Below are 17281 nucleotides of genomic sequence, written 5' to 3' on the forward strand. Positions count from 1 at the left end.
CTCATAACAGTGATGCTGTGGGTGGTGAGACTCCAGACTCCTTCCTTCTTTTCTCTTATCCTAGAACCCACCTTATAGCCCAGTACAAGCCCATTTCGATCAGCCTCTGGGATTTCATTCCAGCGTACCAACATGCTGCTTGAGGTGGTAGCCAGCGCAGACACATTGGTGGGACCCGAGGAAGGAACTGTGGGAGGGGAGACAGCAGAAAAGAGCATCTCACGACTGAAATTCTTCTCAGTTTTGATGGGGAGTATAGAAGGGCATCACAAAGAGAGGGGGAAATGCAGTCAACCCCTCACCATACCCCACACTAATGAAAGGAAGGAGAGACAGAGGTAATTCCCCAATGGCAGATAATTTCTACACTGACTTCTATTTGCTTCAGAATACATTACATGCCTTTCCCACTAGAGATCTATCTCCCTAATTATATTTTGGTTACTATTAAAAGGAGTTTGCATGTCTTGAGAACATAACAACTGATAGTAGGAGGGAGGGGACTCAGGCACTTACTGGGTGGCCTGGGGAGGTGAGCCTGGAATCCATAATTTGCCATGGCAAATCTATAAAGTGGATAATTCATGTGTGAATCACAGACAACTGACTGCGACCTGGAGGGACGTGAGATCCTAGCAACTGGTTAACAGTTAGACAACTGCAAGGTGGGGAGAAAGAAGGGAGACCTGGCTTCATTCTTGCATTTTCTAGGAACCTTCCATTCCATTTTCCAGTCTTAATCTCTCTCAGCCCCCTTGGGGAAAGGCAGACCTCTTTAATGCTATGGTCAAGGCTGTGGGCATAAAGGCAGAGTCCAACTAGATTTAAAAAGAATAATTTTTTCAATGAACAATGATTTTCTCTCTCCTACCTCACACCCATCGAAGAAAAACAAAACCCTTGTAACAAATATGCGGTCAAGCAAAGCAAATTCTCATATTGGCTGTGTCCAAAAATGTATGCCTTATTCTGGGGAAGTGGAGTTGGTCCTCTTTTTTTTTTTTTGTCACGAGGCAGGTAGTGTGTTTCATAGAACTAGCTTTGTCTAGATCACCCCTCCTCACCTGAAGGGAATAGGGGACCTAACTTGGGGCTGGGGTGCAGGCAGGGACTAGGAAGCTGTGGAAAGGGAGCAGGTGCTCTGAAGAATATCACTTTATTTGGTTGAAAAATGACATGCAAACTGAATACAAATGAACATTTTTGTTCCCTTTGCCCCTGTCCTTTATAACAGCTGAGATAACACTGTGTGCTGGAATAGTCCCTAGCTGTGTCTATATGCATGCACAAAAAATTCCAAAGGGTGTTGTTAGGAGGTATCGGGGTGCAGTCAAGGTACAGGGCAGGGGAAGTACCTGACTCCCTAGTCCTGCCCACAACGATCTGGCTCCAAGGCCCAGTCCCAATGGCATTGAAGGCCTGGACTTGCACTCGGTACTCGGTCCACTCTTCCAGGTCCTCGATGGTGTACTCTCGCTCGATCCGGTCATGGACCACATGGCTCAGGGTCTTGCCGTGCCCATCGGATCGAGTATACTTGATCTTGTAGCCCACTGACTCTGGGTTCCCATTGTACTCCATTTCTGGGAGAGGCTGTAGCAAAGTGGGAGAGATGGAGCAGAGATATTGGAAATACACAAATGGCTTGTCCCTGGCTACCATGTCTTATCCCTCCCCTTCTTTAAGTTGCCAGTAAGAGCCTGCCTTACTCAGGAGAGCTTTATGATTAGCCCAGCCCATTTTCCAACTTGCCAAGAGAAGGTCAGATGTTCCCTCCTTGCCAAGTACATTTTAGTAATATTGTAAATCTATATTATTTCTGTTGACCACATGTGTTTCTCCTATTAGACCTTGAGGTCATGGACAATATCTATTCTCTATTATGCATCCACTACATTGTTAGGTACCTTGTGGTTGCTCAATTAAATCTTGATGACAGATGGAGTGGTTGGTAGAACCACTGCAGAGCCAGGTGTAATCATCTCTGTTCCCCTGCTATCCAACTTCCCACCAAGCCTCCCTCAATCTACCAGTAAATCATTAGAAATTTATTAACTGCAGCAATGTTGGAAGCCAGGTAATTCAGTGGATAGAGGCTGGACTTAGAGTCAGGAAGACCCGAGTTCAAATCTGACCTCAGACACTTACTAGCTGTGTGACCCCAGGCAAGTCACTTAACCCAGTTTGCCTCAGTTTCCTCATCCATAAAATGGGGATAGTAATAGCACCCACCTCTCAGGGCTGTTGTGAGGATCAAATGAGATAATATGTAAAGCGCTTTGCAAAAGCGCTATATAATTGCTAGCTATTATACACTGACGATGATGATGATGATGATGATGATGATGATGATGATGATGATGATGATAATGATGTAGCTTTAGCTAATAACCAGTCATTAGAAAAGCTGGTCTAGGCAATAGGAAACCTACCTAAGATATCTATATCTTTATCTATCTATCTATCTATCTATCTATCTATCTATCTATCTATCTATCTATCTATGTGTCTATCTTATTTCTCTCTCTCCCTCCCTCCCTCCCCCTCTCTCTATATATCTTATTTCTCCCTCCCTCTCTCTCTCTCTAAGAGAAATAAGATATATAGATATACATATAGATATATACATCTATATATCTATATATATAGAGGGAGAGAGAAATAAGAGATATATATATATATATACATATATACACACATCTATATATACATAGAAATAAGATACATATATCTATATACCTATATACATCTCTATCTATATAGATAGAAATATGCATACATATCTATATCTATATATAGAGAGATAGGTATATAGATGTACTTCATTATTAGGACCATCTTTCTTTCTATCTAAACTCAATTCCTCCAAAGGTAGTTTAAACCCTTTTCCTCCTGGTTAGATTCATAACATTGGAGTCATCCTTGAATCTTCTCCCAAGCTCAACCTATCACCCTAGATCCAATCAATCGTTAAATTTTGTAGATTCTCCCTCCACATATTGAGTGTCCAATCCCTTCTCACCACTCACATGGACTCCACTTTATTTACATATGTTTTACATTTACTCCATTCCATTTACATATATTATCTCATTTGATCCTCACAACAGCCCTGACAGGTAGGTGGTATTAATGTCCCCATTTTACAGAGGAGGTAACTGAGGCAAACTGGGTTAAGTGACTTGCCTGGAGTCACATAGCTAGTAAGTGTCTGAGGCCAAATTTGAACTTGGTTCTTCCTGACTCTAAGTCCAGCCTCTATCCACTGTATGGCTTCCTAAGTTACTGCAATTAATAAATTTCTAATGATTTACTGGTAGATTGAGGGAGGCTTGGTGGGAAGTTGAATGGGAGCAGAGATGATTACACCTGGCTCTATAGTGGTTCTAAGTTCAGGCCCTCATCCCCTCTTAGCTGGGTTATTTCAGTAAGTATCTTTATCGGTCTTCCTGCTTCCAGTATCTTGCCTCTCCAATCTACCCAATTTAAAGCTGCCAAAGTGACATTCTTAAAGCATGGGTCTGATTATGCCACTCCCTTATTCAAGAAACTTCAGTGGCTTCCCATTGTCTCCAAGATAAAACACAAATGGCTCTTTGGCATTGAAACCCTCCATGGGGCACCTAGGCGGTGCAGTGGATAGAGCACCGGCCCTGGAGTCAGGAGGACCTGAGTTCAGATCTGGCCTCAGACGCTTACTAGCTGTGACCCTGGGTAAGTCACTTAACCCTGATTACCTCACCAAACAAACAAAAACCCTACCATAGTCTGGCCCCAGGCTACTTTTCCTGTTTACTTCATATAACTTCCCCTCATACATTACATTTCAGACAAACAGGCCTATTTGATGTTTCCTAAGCTTTGTGCTCCATAGCCTGTCTCTGTAGCTTTGTGAAAGTATAACACTTCATGCTTGGACTGTTCTCCTTCCCTCCATTGCCACTTCCTGGAAATCCAGCTAGGTCTTTATTAGTATGAGTAAGAAATCTTATGAAGAGGTTGCATTACTGGAATTCGCACTGCATAGGTCCATTGGGCTGGAACCAATGACCATATTTTACATAATTATAGCTTTGAATAGTACAAATTTGAATGCACGCGACCACTTTTCATTATTTGCACCAATCGGGACCTCCCAGACTTAGCTCCCTTTAAGGTTCTCAGATCAGGGAACAATTCCTACACAAGGCCTTTCCTGATCTTTCCAGCTGTTATTATTTTCTATCTCCTCATTTCTTCTCCCCAAATTAGCATCATAGGAGTACAGAATTAGAGCTGAAGTGGAACCTTCAAGGCCAGTGAGTCAACACTCCCATTTTATAAATGAAGAAACCGAGGCTGTAAAAGGTTGAGTGACTATCCAAGAGTTACAGGGGCAGCTAGGTGATGCAGTGGATAGAGCATCAGCCTTGGAGTCAGGAGAACCTGAGTTCAGATCTGGCCCCAGACACTTGAACTTACTAGCTGTGTGACCTTGGGCAAGTCACTTAACCCTGACTGACTAGCCAAAAAAAAAAAAAGGACTGTCCAACAGTTACATAGCTGATAAGTATTCGAGGTAGGATGAAAATGCAGGTCAACCCCATTCTTTCTGTATAAGTTTGTCTTTACTTATCCCTGTATAAGTTATCTCCTCCTAGTAGAACATAAGTTCCTTGAAGGCAGGGACCAACTCACCTTTGTATGGCCAGAGCATACCACATGGATAGCATTTAATAAGTGTCTGTTGAATTAAATCCAGTTGAATTGCTCTTTGCAGATCAAGGGACAGGTCATGGTCTTGTGTCTATGGTTTGGCTGGTGGGGCTAGAGTATCCAGCATATATCTGATTCAGGATTGTTAACTCAAAGTAGCCTGGGAAATCTGTTTGCCCTTAAATTGACATGATATGTGGCAGATGGTAGTAGGTGGTGTGGTATGTGGGTATACAGATTTTCCAACCAATCCAAGAGGTTGCTTATGAATGTAGCTGAGATATAAGTCATAGAAAGAGTCAAATGGGTAGCCTTGGCCTCATCTCTTCCTTAGTCCATCTCCTGACCCCTTCAGAACAGTCTCAAATACCCTTTGACCTCATCATCCATAGCATTCTTACATAAATCCCTTCTTTCCATTTCTTGCCCCACAACCTCTCCTCACTACCTTTTGTTTTGCCCATCTGCCACATAGGCCCTCCCTCCTCCCTACCCTCGACTCATGCAAACACTTAGTGAAACAGACCACAGACCATTAGGATGGCAATTGACAGGACTGCTAAGAGGGAGAAGGAACTTTATTCCCATGATCTGGTACCTGCGAAGGAAAGGTAACAGGCCATGCACCATTAAGTGAAGCTAAGAGTTGCCCAGGGCCTTCTACTACATCGGTGATTACTTTTTTATTCCCCCTCTACTCTCCCTTGGGTATTAGAGAGTTTAACCTTTTAGCTACTTGGCACACTTAAAACCCTGCGAGGTATGGAAGGGGGCAGCGGACTCCAGACGGGGTTCAAACATTGCTTAGCAAGGAGGAGATGCAGAATGTGAGTAGAGAGAGTTGTATTTAAAAAGGGTCTTCAAGGCAAGTACAACAATCATCTCATTGAAACTTACAACAATCCTGTGAAGCATATGGTACAAGCATCATTCCCATTTTACAGATGAGAAAACCAAGACTCAGAAAGAAGTAATTTGCATAAAGTCACACATTTAGAAAATGATGGATGAAGGAATCCAATTTTTTTTCTTTTTCCACTACTTCTTTGTAATAACTCCTGCTTATTTTTGGTGCCAGGAGTTATCTTTGGAGGATTCATAAATTGTTATTGCTAAAACGGAGCTTAGAGATAATTAAATCCAATAGTTCCCATTTAATTGTTTGCTAATCCCTTGGGGGGTCATAATGATAGTCCAAAGGGTTCACACTAAAAATTCTTTAATGGGGCCTTAAGTATTAAGTAATTATAAAGAATATCATGAGTAGTATATTAAATTGCCCTGGGTGGGTCGGGGGGTTCACAACACATTTTTGTTACTGTTGAAAGGAGTTCATGAAACCAAAAATGTTGGGAACCACCCAATTAGTCCAACCTCCTCATCTGACAGATGAGCAAATGAACCCAAGGAGATTAGTGACTTGTCCAAGATCATAGAGCTAGCAAATGGAGGAAGTGAGACCTGACCCTGGGTTTCTGAGTTCTAGTGCATCACACAATGCTGCTTCCCGCTTCTATAATTTCTTGACCATCCACCATCCCCTTGGGGGAACATAAAGGGTAAGGATTTTCCCTCCCATTTCCCAGAAGAGAGACCTGCCAGAGTGGGTTTTATCTTGTCTAAGGTCATGTTGCAAATCAAGAAGCATTTATTACTGTGTAATTACTATGTGGCCAGGGACCACACTAAGCCATGGGGGATACAAATAAAGGCCAAAACACTGACCCTGCCCTCAAGGAGCTTACATTCTAATGGATGACACAGAAATAACTAGGTACATAGGAGATATTATTCAGGCCCAGGGATAATGTCACTCTTGATCCCCCCGAATTCTAATGCCTAACCCTTCCAAATCACCTTCTAGCTATTTTGTACATGCCTATGTATGTACAAGCTGTCTCCCCAGGCTAGACTGTAACCTCCTTGAGGCAGAGGCTGTTTTTGTTTCTCTAGTGTATAGTGTGTACCTGGTACATAGCAGATGCTTAATAAATATTTGTGGATTAATTATAAAGGGAACATAGGTATTCATGAACAGAGGTTTTTTTTTTTCACGGAAGAAAACCTTCTCTCTCTGTATCTATTTTTCTCTCTTTCTCCCCCTTCCATTCTCCCATTCTCTGTCTCTCTCCCTTCCATTCTCTCTCTCTCTCTCTCTCTCTCTCTCTTTCTGCCTGTCTCTTCCCCTCCCATTCTCTGTCTCCCTCCCTCCCATTCTTTCTCTGTCTGTCTGTCTGTCTCTTCCCCTCCTTTTCTCTGTCTTTCTCCCTCCTATTCCCTCTCTCTCTCCCTCTCGCTCTCATTCTCTCTCTCTCTGAAAGCAGAATGCTTTTCTGCCTCATGCTGGATTCTGATGGGCACTCAGATTGCCTGTCATGTCCAGTGTCCTCCATGGGTACCAATTAGTGTTGACACCTCTGTAGAGACTCCCAAGCTCCGGTGACATCGTTCCCTTATTCCCCCCATCCCCTCCCAGGAATCTGTCTCACCATCCAGCGCAGCCAAAGGCTAGTCTCACTGGCCGTACGCAGGGTCACGTTGGCAGGTGCCATGTCGGGTGGAGCTTGGAGGGTTTGAATCTTGCGAGAGGGTTGGCTGGGGGGGCTGGTGCCCACAATATTCACCTGGCGCATGCGGAAGCTAGGGGTAGGGGAAGGGAAAGGGGAGGATGAGAGACCTAATGAGGATGACAAGCAAATTGTCCCCAGAGTGGAGGACCAGGGCTGCAACCCTCAAAAACCAGCTCCCCATCCCTTGTTTCCTGGTGCCAATGTCCCCTTTCACCTTGGTCTTGCCCCTTTGTCTGCTTTACCTGTAGAAGGTGTAGGGGTTGAGGTTGGGTACCTCCATGGAGCGGGCATCGGGTTCATTAGTCAGTTGGTGGATGAGTAGCCATTCTTCTCCCTCACCCACCACTCCCACCTGAGAAAGGGGATGGGTAGTCAGGGCAGAAAGGTTAGAGCACTGCTTAGTCACCTGGTGGTATTCTCCAGGAGCCCTGAGGCTGTCCCAGAACCTAGGAGTTACATAAATACTCAATGCTCTCTGCTTCTGCTCAAGGTTCAAGGTGTAAGTCCCAGGACCCACTCTGTGGATAGCAAGAAACAGGCCCCAAAGGGGGCCCCCATATGCCCAGATCCAAGGATGTGACTTTTTTAAGCATTACTGTGAAATATGCCTTAAGGACTGAAGTAACTTTACTGGCTGCTGCTTCAGGGAGCAATGGGAAAATCCAACCAGTGTTTCCCCCTCAAGTTGGCCACATAAAGGCTGGTGTTGGTATGTGTGAGTTAGGGGCAGAGGGGGGCTTGGGAGAAGTAGCAGAGACTTGGGAGGGTGGGGTGTTTTTGGTGCATTTGAACGTTCGATATCAAACATTGTTTTATATGCAAATCATCAGAGAGGGTTTTGGAATTAATCACAATGGGGTTATAGCCTAATTCTTATGGGCAAGATTGGACATGTAATTTGCTTGTCTCGGGCATGCTGGATAAAGATGGAGACCCTCTCTGCCTGGGATTACCTGTGCCTCCACCAGCCATCGGGAGATGGATGTTTTCCCATCATAACCAGGCCTAAATTGTAACGTTACAGAGCGAGGGCCGATATTAGAGATGCCCAGATTGGTGGGGGCTCCAGGGAGTTCTGAAAGAAAAATAAATCCAGGAAAATTATATAGAAAGGGAGAGAGGTCTATCCTTTATTTCTCCCCCCCCCGCCCCTCCAATCTGCCCACCATCTCCTCTTTAAATCACACCTGAAGGCCTCCTTGGAGGCTGAGGGGGCAATCAAGGCCAAGCCTCTATTTTTACAGATGAGGAAACTGAAGCCTGGCGTCACATGTCTAGTAAGCATCTGAAGCAAGATTTGAACTTAGGTCTTCCTGACTCCCATCACTCTATCCACTGGTTGGCACTATTTTGGTCCATTATGTCCCTTTAATTTTATAATGATGGTTGTATTTTTGTTGTGCACTTTTTACCTTCTAGGGGCTGGAGGAAGGTTTGGACAGGCAGGTATCTCGCGACTCCCTAAACCTTCTTTCCTTCAGACTCAACACCACCTGTTCCTTCTGGTCATCTTTTTTTAGGCTTCTCAAAATCATGGTCTTGCTCAAGTTTGTTTAAATCTTTCCTACAATGCAGTACCCAGAATCAAACGCAGTATTCCAGATATGATTCAACTATGGCAGCAAAAAGTGTGACAGATATTCTATCACAGTGATCAGAGGATTTGGAACTGGAAGTGGTCTTCAAAGCCACTTAGCTCATAGGTGTCAATCACATGGCCACTTACAGTCTACAACATTCACTAGGGTGGCCCAAAATGAATTAAAATGTAATTAGGTAATAAAAATGCAAAAATAAATATATTAATAGGTAATAATATTATAGATAATTAAAATAATAGATAATGTTAGTATGTGGTTTTTCCTAAGTCAATACGTGGCCTCCTGGAATCCTGATATATGGTTCGGTGGCTCCATTTCTATTTGAGTTTGACACCATTGTTCTAGTACAGCCCTTCATTTTACACCGTATTCACTCTGGTTACTCTGTGAGTAACATAGCCCAAGAAAACATTAGTCTCTGGGGCACTGTGTCACACTATGGACCCACCCTGAGCTTGCAGTCCAGTAAAATTCTCAGGTCTCTTCCACACAAACTGGTCTAGCCATGTCTTACTCCTCTCTTGCCCCAACCTATACTTTTTTTTTTAATTAGGCAATTGGGGTTAAGTGACTTGCCCAGAGTGACACAGCTAGTGAGTGTTATGTGTCTGAGGGTGGATTTGAACTCAGGTCCTCCTGACTTCAGGGCTGGTGCTCTATCCACTGCACCACCTAGCTGCCCCCTCATCTTATACTTATGCAATTGGTTCTTGATCCCCAAGTGAAAGACTTAATTATTATTATCACATTTCATCTTGTTGGTTTTGGCCCATTGTTCAAGCCTGTTGGGAGCTTTCTGGATCCTGATTTTGTCATCCCTCCCAGCTTCATGTTATCTGCAAAGCTGAAAAGCATGTCACCAAAGCTTTCATCCATGTCACTGATAAAAGAACAGGGCCAAAGACAGGGCCCTGGGTTATGTGACTACATACTACCCATCAGGTGCATATTAATCCATTAATCACTAATTATTGGGCCTGGTCATTCTAATATATCCAAGGGTACTATCATCTACTCCATGGTGCTCTGACTTGTCCACAAAGAGAAGATGAGAGTTCTTTCACTAAACCAGTGAGGCCAGACCTTGAAATTCTATATCAAGGCAACTAAGTGACATGGGGAATAGAGTGATGTACTTTGAGTGAGGAAGACCTGAATTCAAATCCTGCCTCAGACGCTTATTAACTGCGTGACCTTGGGCAAGTCACGGAACCCCTATTTGTCTCAGTGTCTATATTTGTAAAATGGGGATAAAAATAGTACCTACTTCACAGAGTGGTTGGGAGGATAAAATAAGATGACATTTTATTTACGACATTTTATTTATAACACTTATATAGCATACGAACGCTATGTAAATGCCTATGTATTTATAGCATTTCTATAACATATGCAAAGCATTTTTCAAACCTTAAAATGCAATGTAAATATTATTTTTATTGTTATTATTACAGCATATGGTCCAGTGGGATAATAGGACCTCTAACAAAGAGGGGCTATTTTTGAGCACAAAGGAGTAAGTACCAGTAGCCTGTCCCTTTTCCGTGAGGGGTGAGTGCTGGAGAAGCATTATTCCTTGGACCATCTGCCTAATATTCTGAAATTATGGGGATATGATATCTTCCTTAGAGGCATTTTATCCCAGATCTCAAGGGAGACAGAATGCTCTAGAAGACATCTAATATTTCCAGGAGAAAAGAAAACTCTTCATTGGGTTCTTGGGTGGCAGAATGATACCTGAGGTGGTATTACCTTTGCCAACTTACCTGGAGGGACCCCAGAGGAAATGGTAGAGGCTGAGACTTGGCCTTGGCCCTTTGAGGTCATAGCTGCCACTTCAATGGTATAGGTGGTGAGGGCAGTTAGGCCAGTGACACGGTATTCCAGGGTAACGTTGGGCAGGTAATGTGTTACCCTGGTATTGGTGCGGTTATACTCCTCCCAGGAAATCCGGTATCCTAGGGGAAAAACAGGACAAGGGATGCATATTTAGCTATGAGATACTGGAATGTTACAACCCACCTTTCCCACCTGAGAGGATTCTCCTTAAGGAAACTTGGGCATGTACTATAAAGGTCTGGGAGTTACTGGCATGAGTCTATGGATTATTTGCTTTGTTTGTGCTTTTCAGGTATAGAGGACAGACGGTGGTGGCAGCAGTCTGAATGTCTGTATACTTTGCTCAGTGGGCTGGCATTCTGTCTGGAAGTGCTCTCTGGCCTATTTCTGTGTTTTTACTCACGCTTTTCCCTACATCTGGAACAAACTCCCCCCTCTCCCTAATCTGTCAATGCTCCTAACTTCTTACAAGAGCCAACTCAGATGCCAACTCTTCCATGAAGGCTTCCCTGATCAGCCCTCCCTTCCCCTCTCCACCCCCAAGGTGAAAATAACTTTATGGTTCCTTAAGTTTCTCATATTACTTTGCCTGGGCCTCTCTTTTGTGTTTATCTCACTTTCCCTTCATCACAGTTATTCATTTCACCCTATTATCATTTATTTATTTATTCATTTCATCCTATTAAGTTGCAGACTGATTGAGGGCTGGAACCCTATTTTTACTCCTTGTTCCTACCACAAGGTCTTGCACAGAGTAGGTGCTTAATGAATATTTGTTGCTTGTCCATTGCACCATCCTTCTCACCTTGGGAAGGTGGGAGGCATTGGAATCTTTTTGGGCACCAATTATCAATTTAATAGGATCAAAATTATCTAGTCTACATTTTGCATGCTCTCTATCTCCTGTTTGGTCGTGAATTTTTCCCCTTCCCACAGATCTGACAGGTAGATTACTCCTTGCTCTTCTAATTTGATTGCTTCATAGTCTATGGCAAGATGCAATTTCCTTCCTTATCTCTTTTAATTAGGTCTATCTTTGCTTTTACTTTTTCTAAGGTCAGGATTGCTACTGGGCACCAATTATCAACCTAACTGCTAGTAGTTAGAATAGAAGGGGCCAAATGCCAGCAGAATACTGAGATAGCATGGCCACTGCAGAAGAGATATTAGAAACTTGTGGTAGTCACGCCAAGTGTAGCAAAAGAAAGGGCAGAAAAACCAGAGATTTTTTTATAGTCTTTTTTTTTTTGTTGTTGTTGTTGGGCGAGGTAATTGGGGTTAAATGACTTGCCTAGGGCCACACAGCTAGTTAAGTGTCAAGTGTCTGAGGCCGGATTGGAACTCTCTTGATTCCAGGACCAGCGCTCTATCCATTGCACCACCTAATTGCCCCTAAACCAGAGATTTTTAATGGGAAATACTGGGGCATGTTATTGGTTGGTAGTATAGAGAATCTTAATCCTTAGTTTCGTCATCTAAAATGGGGATAATAATAGCACCTGTCTCATGGGCTGTTATGATGATTAAATGAGATAAGATATATAAAGTGCTTTGCAAACCTTAGAGCATTATATAAATGTTGTCTACACCTGGTCATTTTCAGCCTGTACTACCTCTGCTCTAGCTCTCCCAATCAGAACTCTCCCTCTGGAGCTACTTGGACTCTGCCCTTGGGTCCCTGGACTTCGATTGGTGAGCTATCACCTCATCTTGTCTTGGTCTGTGCCATGAATCTCTCCCTTCTCCCCACGATGTAGAATCTTCCCTCATTAGAATGTAAGGCACCTGAGTTCAAGCACTGCCTTGCTTCGTTGTATTTGTAATACCACTGCCTGTCTGGCAAGTAGAAAATGCTTACTAAATGCTTTCTCATTTATTCTCTGGCTATTTTTAAAGAATGGGTGGAAAGCTGGTGGTGTTTTAAGGATAATCTTTTGAGGTCCTGTCTGGGATTCAGTGACACTAAGGAAAGGATTAGACCCACCAGTGAGGATGCCGTTTCTCTCCCCAGGCTCTTGCCAGCTGACCTTCAGGGAGGTGTCCAGGATTTCATTGAAGCTTAGGTGTCCCACAGGGCCAGGTACTGTTCCCGGGAAAAAACAACAATAAAACAAACACCCCACAATCCCCACCCCTCAAAGCATAAGGAAAGTTAGAATCAGGGAGTGAATACTTTTCCAAAGAGACAAGATTGTGACCTAGGCTGGGTTGGAGATGATATGATAGGAAAACAAAATATGGGTGTCCCATCGCCCAGAAGAAGTTAGATTGACTGTTGCAAAGAAAAGATATATGGTGGGGGGTACTAGAGGAGGACTGCGGCACATACCGTCCTCGTGGGTGCGCACCAACTGGGGCGAACTGCGGGGTCCATCTCCGGGTGTGGTAAAGCACAGAACCGAGGTAAAGTACTCTGTGAATTTCTTCAGGCCTGACACAAAGCCCACGTGGATGCTGTCCTGGAAGTTGGGCCGGGCTGTCACCATGGTAACCTCTTCTTCTTGCTCAGGCTCCCAGGCGATCAGCTGGGGAGATGGGATACTCAGCAGGTCAGGTGGGATAAGATGAGCTCTATCAAGCAGGCCAAGCTCAGCCTTAAGGAGGCCAGGCTCCTGGGCAGAGAATCCAGGCCCTCAAACTACTGCTGCTCCTCTTTCCATTAGGAGGGTACAAAAAGACAGTCTCCCATCCTTCCATCCCCCACACCATAACATCCTCTGGAGGAGTTCCACCTTGATGTCATTTCATTTATTAAAAAACCGACCCTAAGGCAGCTGAGGCCTTTGGTTTGGGGTTAATGCTTGTTTTTTCAAAACTGCTATAGTTTCAGATTATTGAGAACTGTTGTTGTTCAGTCATTTTTCAGTCATATCAGACTCTTTGTGACCCCATTCAGGGTTTTTGTGGCAAAGGTACTGGAGTGGTTTGCCATTTCATTTCCTTCTCTAGCTCATTTTACAGATGAGGAAACTGAGGCAAACGGGATTAAGTGACTTGCCCAGGGTCACCCAGCTAGTAAGTGTCTGAGGCCAGATTTGAACTCAGGAAGATGAGTCTTCCTGATTCCTGGTCCAGTGTTCTATCCACTGGGCTTTAGCCAAAAAAGCCTCTTAGTCTGGAAGTTCTAAGCAGCCCTCTTTCCTAATCACTTTCTTTACCCCATGCCATTTAGCTGCTAGATTCCCCCTTTCCTCCTCCCTCCTTCTCCTCTCCCATTTTCCATCTTGATCTCCTGTTTTCCAGTCATTTCATCTGTCTCTCAAGATGACAGCTGGTCCCTGAGATTTCCTCATTTATTCAAAGTTGATTAAATATCAATTAATGATGAAAAGCAACACTTGATGAGTTTTAATAAGCATGAGTATTTATAGATATAAAACAATACCGCGGCCAATGTCTCCTGATTAACTCATGATTCTAACAATGCTTAATCTTCTTCCTTTCATGGTCTTGTGTTTATAAACCATGTTTTGGCATTTAATTAGTATTGTGCAAAATAGCCTATAGCGAGTTAATTAGATACTAATTAGACCCTAAAAATACTAATCAGAAATACTAAATGGCATTTAATAAGTATGTTAAATATCCTCCTTATTCTAGTTATCTTGTTTTGTGGCAATTAAATTGCCAAACTTCTTTTGAGTAGATTAAGAAGCAAGTTTAATGTTTTAATTCAATTTAATTTATGCAAATTAGAATTAATTATGAATTAGAATTAATTACATAGTACCTAAGCCTTTGCTCTCTAGTAAGTGTTAAATCTTGGTAAATATTTTATTAGTCTTGGACCAATTAGAATAATGACTGTTTTAAAAGATTGTAAAGCGTGTAGGAAGGTGTCCAACAGATTCATCCCATGATTTCACCAGTAAAAATGATTCAGAAATGAACAGATACATTTAAGGAAATGAAATTTTAAGGAGAAACAATATTAACTTTATGACTGTAGTTCCATGCTTGAAACCTAAGATGGCAGCTCTGGTTTTGTCCTTCTGTTTGCACAGAGTTTAGGGGTGAATCGCTCCTTTTCTGCCAGCAGGATTGGGATCCCTACTTTATCGATGGGAAAGCTGAGTAAGAGAGATAAAAGAGTGATCCACATATGCTCACTGTTCACATCCATTACCTATGGAGGAGGCTGGACTGAAGAACAGGCGTGGACCAGCAAGGCTAGGGAGGAGAATGTTGGGCAGGCTTCGAACTAGTAACGATCTAACCGTTTCAGATACCATTATTTTAAAACTGCTGAAACACTTCTTGACATTCTCCCTCTTCCAACACCCCTCTCCCAATAAAACAGAGGGGAAGGAATAGCTTTTCCCAGTCCCGACCTACCAAGTAAATGCAGGCGCTACACTGTTTCCACAAAAGAAACACGACCTTTAGGGTCCTATGACATTGCAATGCAATTGGAAATAAGACTGGATGAAACACTGTTTTCCAAAGCATGCCTGTATTTTTCTTTTTTAGTCCAATCCTATAATTTCATATTTGTGGGGAACTCTCTCTGCACATAGGCAACTTATAATTTTGGATAGTTGGCTGGGATACATTGAGGTTAAATGACTTGTCCACGGCCAAACAACTAGTACATACACACTCTTGTACATACATACATACACACTATACACACATACCTATTACCTATGGAGAAGGTTGGGTTGAAGAACAGGCATGGCCTATTTATACACATATGCACACAACATATTATGCATACATAAATGCACAATACTAACATGCACACATATATACACAGAAGTACATATTTGTGTATATATATGCACATATATACATATACACAGGGTATCCCCAAAGTCTTAGGTGCACAGTAGATGGAATGCTGGAATTAGAGTTAGGAAGACCTGAGCTCAAATTCTTGGACATGTGGTTCTAAGTAAGTCACTTAACCTCTAAGCCTCAGTTTCCTTATCTGTAAAATGGGGATCATAATAGCATCTACTTTGTTGTGAGGACTAGATGAGATAATACTTATAAAGCACTGTATAAATGCTAGCTAGCCTTATCATACGTAGGCACACACATACACGTGTTTATAAAAATGTCTGTCAATACAACACTATCAATTTATGTGTCTATTCATTTTTTTTTCCCTGCTGAATACATATTCTTCCCTTGTTTATCTGAAGCTGTCTTTCTTACATTCCGGGTGGGGGGGCGAGGTTTAGAAGACTTCCCCAGAGGGCAATGGGTCATGAACCCTAAGGCCTGTATTCTTGACTTTTTTCCCCCCACAGCATAGTAGAAAGAGCATTGGGTTTGCATCCAAAAGACCTGTTCTTCAGTATCAGCTGTGATACCTCCTGGCTGTGTGACCCTAGGTAAGTCATTTAAACCTCTCTGAGTCTCCATTCTATCCTATTAAAATGAGACATGCACTACCTATCCCAGAGGATTTCTGCAGAGAAAGCACTTTGTAAATTCTACATAAATAACACCATAGAAATGTGAGCTATTAATATCGGTAATGATAATAAGGTAAAGAACATTAGGGGCCAGAGGGCTTGGATACTCTGCCCAGTAGTCTGGCCTCCTGGAGATCCATTTAACCTGCTCAAGGGAGGTCTTCCCACTTAGAGCTAGCGTGCAGAGACCAGCTTACTTCTGGTGTGCCATCCAAGGCACTACCCATCACTAGGTCTCAGTGACCTTTGCCTGTTGTTTGCCCTTTGTTCTCAAAGAGTGACATCAGGAGGGTGACATCTTGACATGCAAGTGAATTGGTTTTAAGTGAGGGAATTAGACAAAACAGTCTCTCCAAGCACTTTTCTTGCTCTCAATTCTGTGATTCTATGAGCTCCCACGGTATAGCACCTAAGAATAATAATCAAATGTCCACTGAAGGCTCTTCTATGACAGTGAAAAAATAAGGTAACACTGGAGAGAAAGAGAAAGTGACCCTCCCATCCAGCTCTTGTCCTCTTCTGGGTTGCTGGCTTCCCAATCTTGTGAACTCTCCATGATGCATAGTCAGGTGTTTCTGACCTACTTGCTTTTGATCTGGGTAATCCTAGGCTGAGGTCTAACTGCTCTGGCCGCCTCAACCTGCCTCTCTGGCCCTGCTGGGCCTCTTTTGCCTTTGAAGTTCCCTCTCCTACAGTCTCATTTGAAGCCGAGTCTCCCAATTCGGTATGAAACTTTTATGCTGAAGGAAGATAATTGTTCCCAACTCAGTGACTTGGTGGAGAGATCTGCCTCCTGCTTTCCTCTTGAGTCTCAATTAAAAATCCCTTCTCTGCTAATGCCAAGAATGGTTTCATGGTTTCTAGTTTCATGACCAAGCGTTAACAGCTTCGTTTCTCCTCTCCTTCCCTGCACAGGGCAGGAACTGTCTCATCTATCTGTCTTTGGCTCACATTCTGTAAGCCTCCTCTGGGTGAGGCAGTTGGTTTGCCTGGAGGGTCTGTACACAAGTTTAGGTAGCCCAGGAAGATAAAGGGGTCTTTCTTTGTTTTCAGAGCTGGAACCTGCCATAAGTGTGTCTAGGTCAAAATTCAATTAAAAACAGAGTAGGGAAGGCAATGGAAAGGAAAGTTCCTCCTGCAGTAATTAATTATG

At 43.0% G+C, this 17281-nt stretch overlaps 1 protein-coding gene across 1 annotated transcript in view; it reads right to left on the reverse strand.

Moving 5' to 3' along the window:
- SDK2 (sidekick cell adhesion molecule 2) overlaps positions 1–17281 on the reverse strand; it is a 453394-nt gene that overhangs the window by 89349 nt on the left and 346764 nt on the right. The window contains exons 19-26 of the mRNA XM_021002493.2: positions 13035–13230; positions 12690–12788; positions 10633–10824; positions 8219–8340; positions 7508–7617; positions 7185–7335; positions 1356–1593; positions 72–187 (exon numbers count right to left, since the gene is read on the reverse strand). Of these exons, the coding sequence (XP_020858152.1) occupies positions 72–187; positions 1356–1593; positions 7185–7335; positions 7508–7617; positions 8219–8340; positions 10633–10824; positions 12690–12788; positions 13035–13230 (1224 nt within the window). The remainder of the gene's footprint in view (positions 1–71; positions 188–1355; positions 1594–7184; positions 7336–7507; positions 7618–8218; positions 8341–10632; positions 10825–12689; positions 12789–13034; positions 13231–17281) is intronic.

The sequence above is a fragment of the Phascolarctos cinereus genome, unplaced genomic scaffold, assembly GCF_003287225.1.
Source record: "Phascolarctos cinereus isolate Bilbo 61053 unplaced genomic scaffold, phaCin_HiC Scaffold_5;HRSCAF=322, whole genome shotgun sequence".
NCBI lineage: Eukaryota > Metazoa > Chordata > Mammalia > Diprotodontia > Phascolarctidae > Phascolarctos > Phascolarctos cinereus.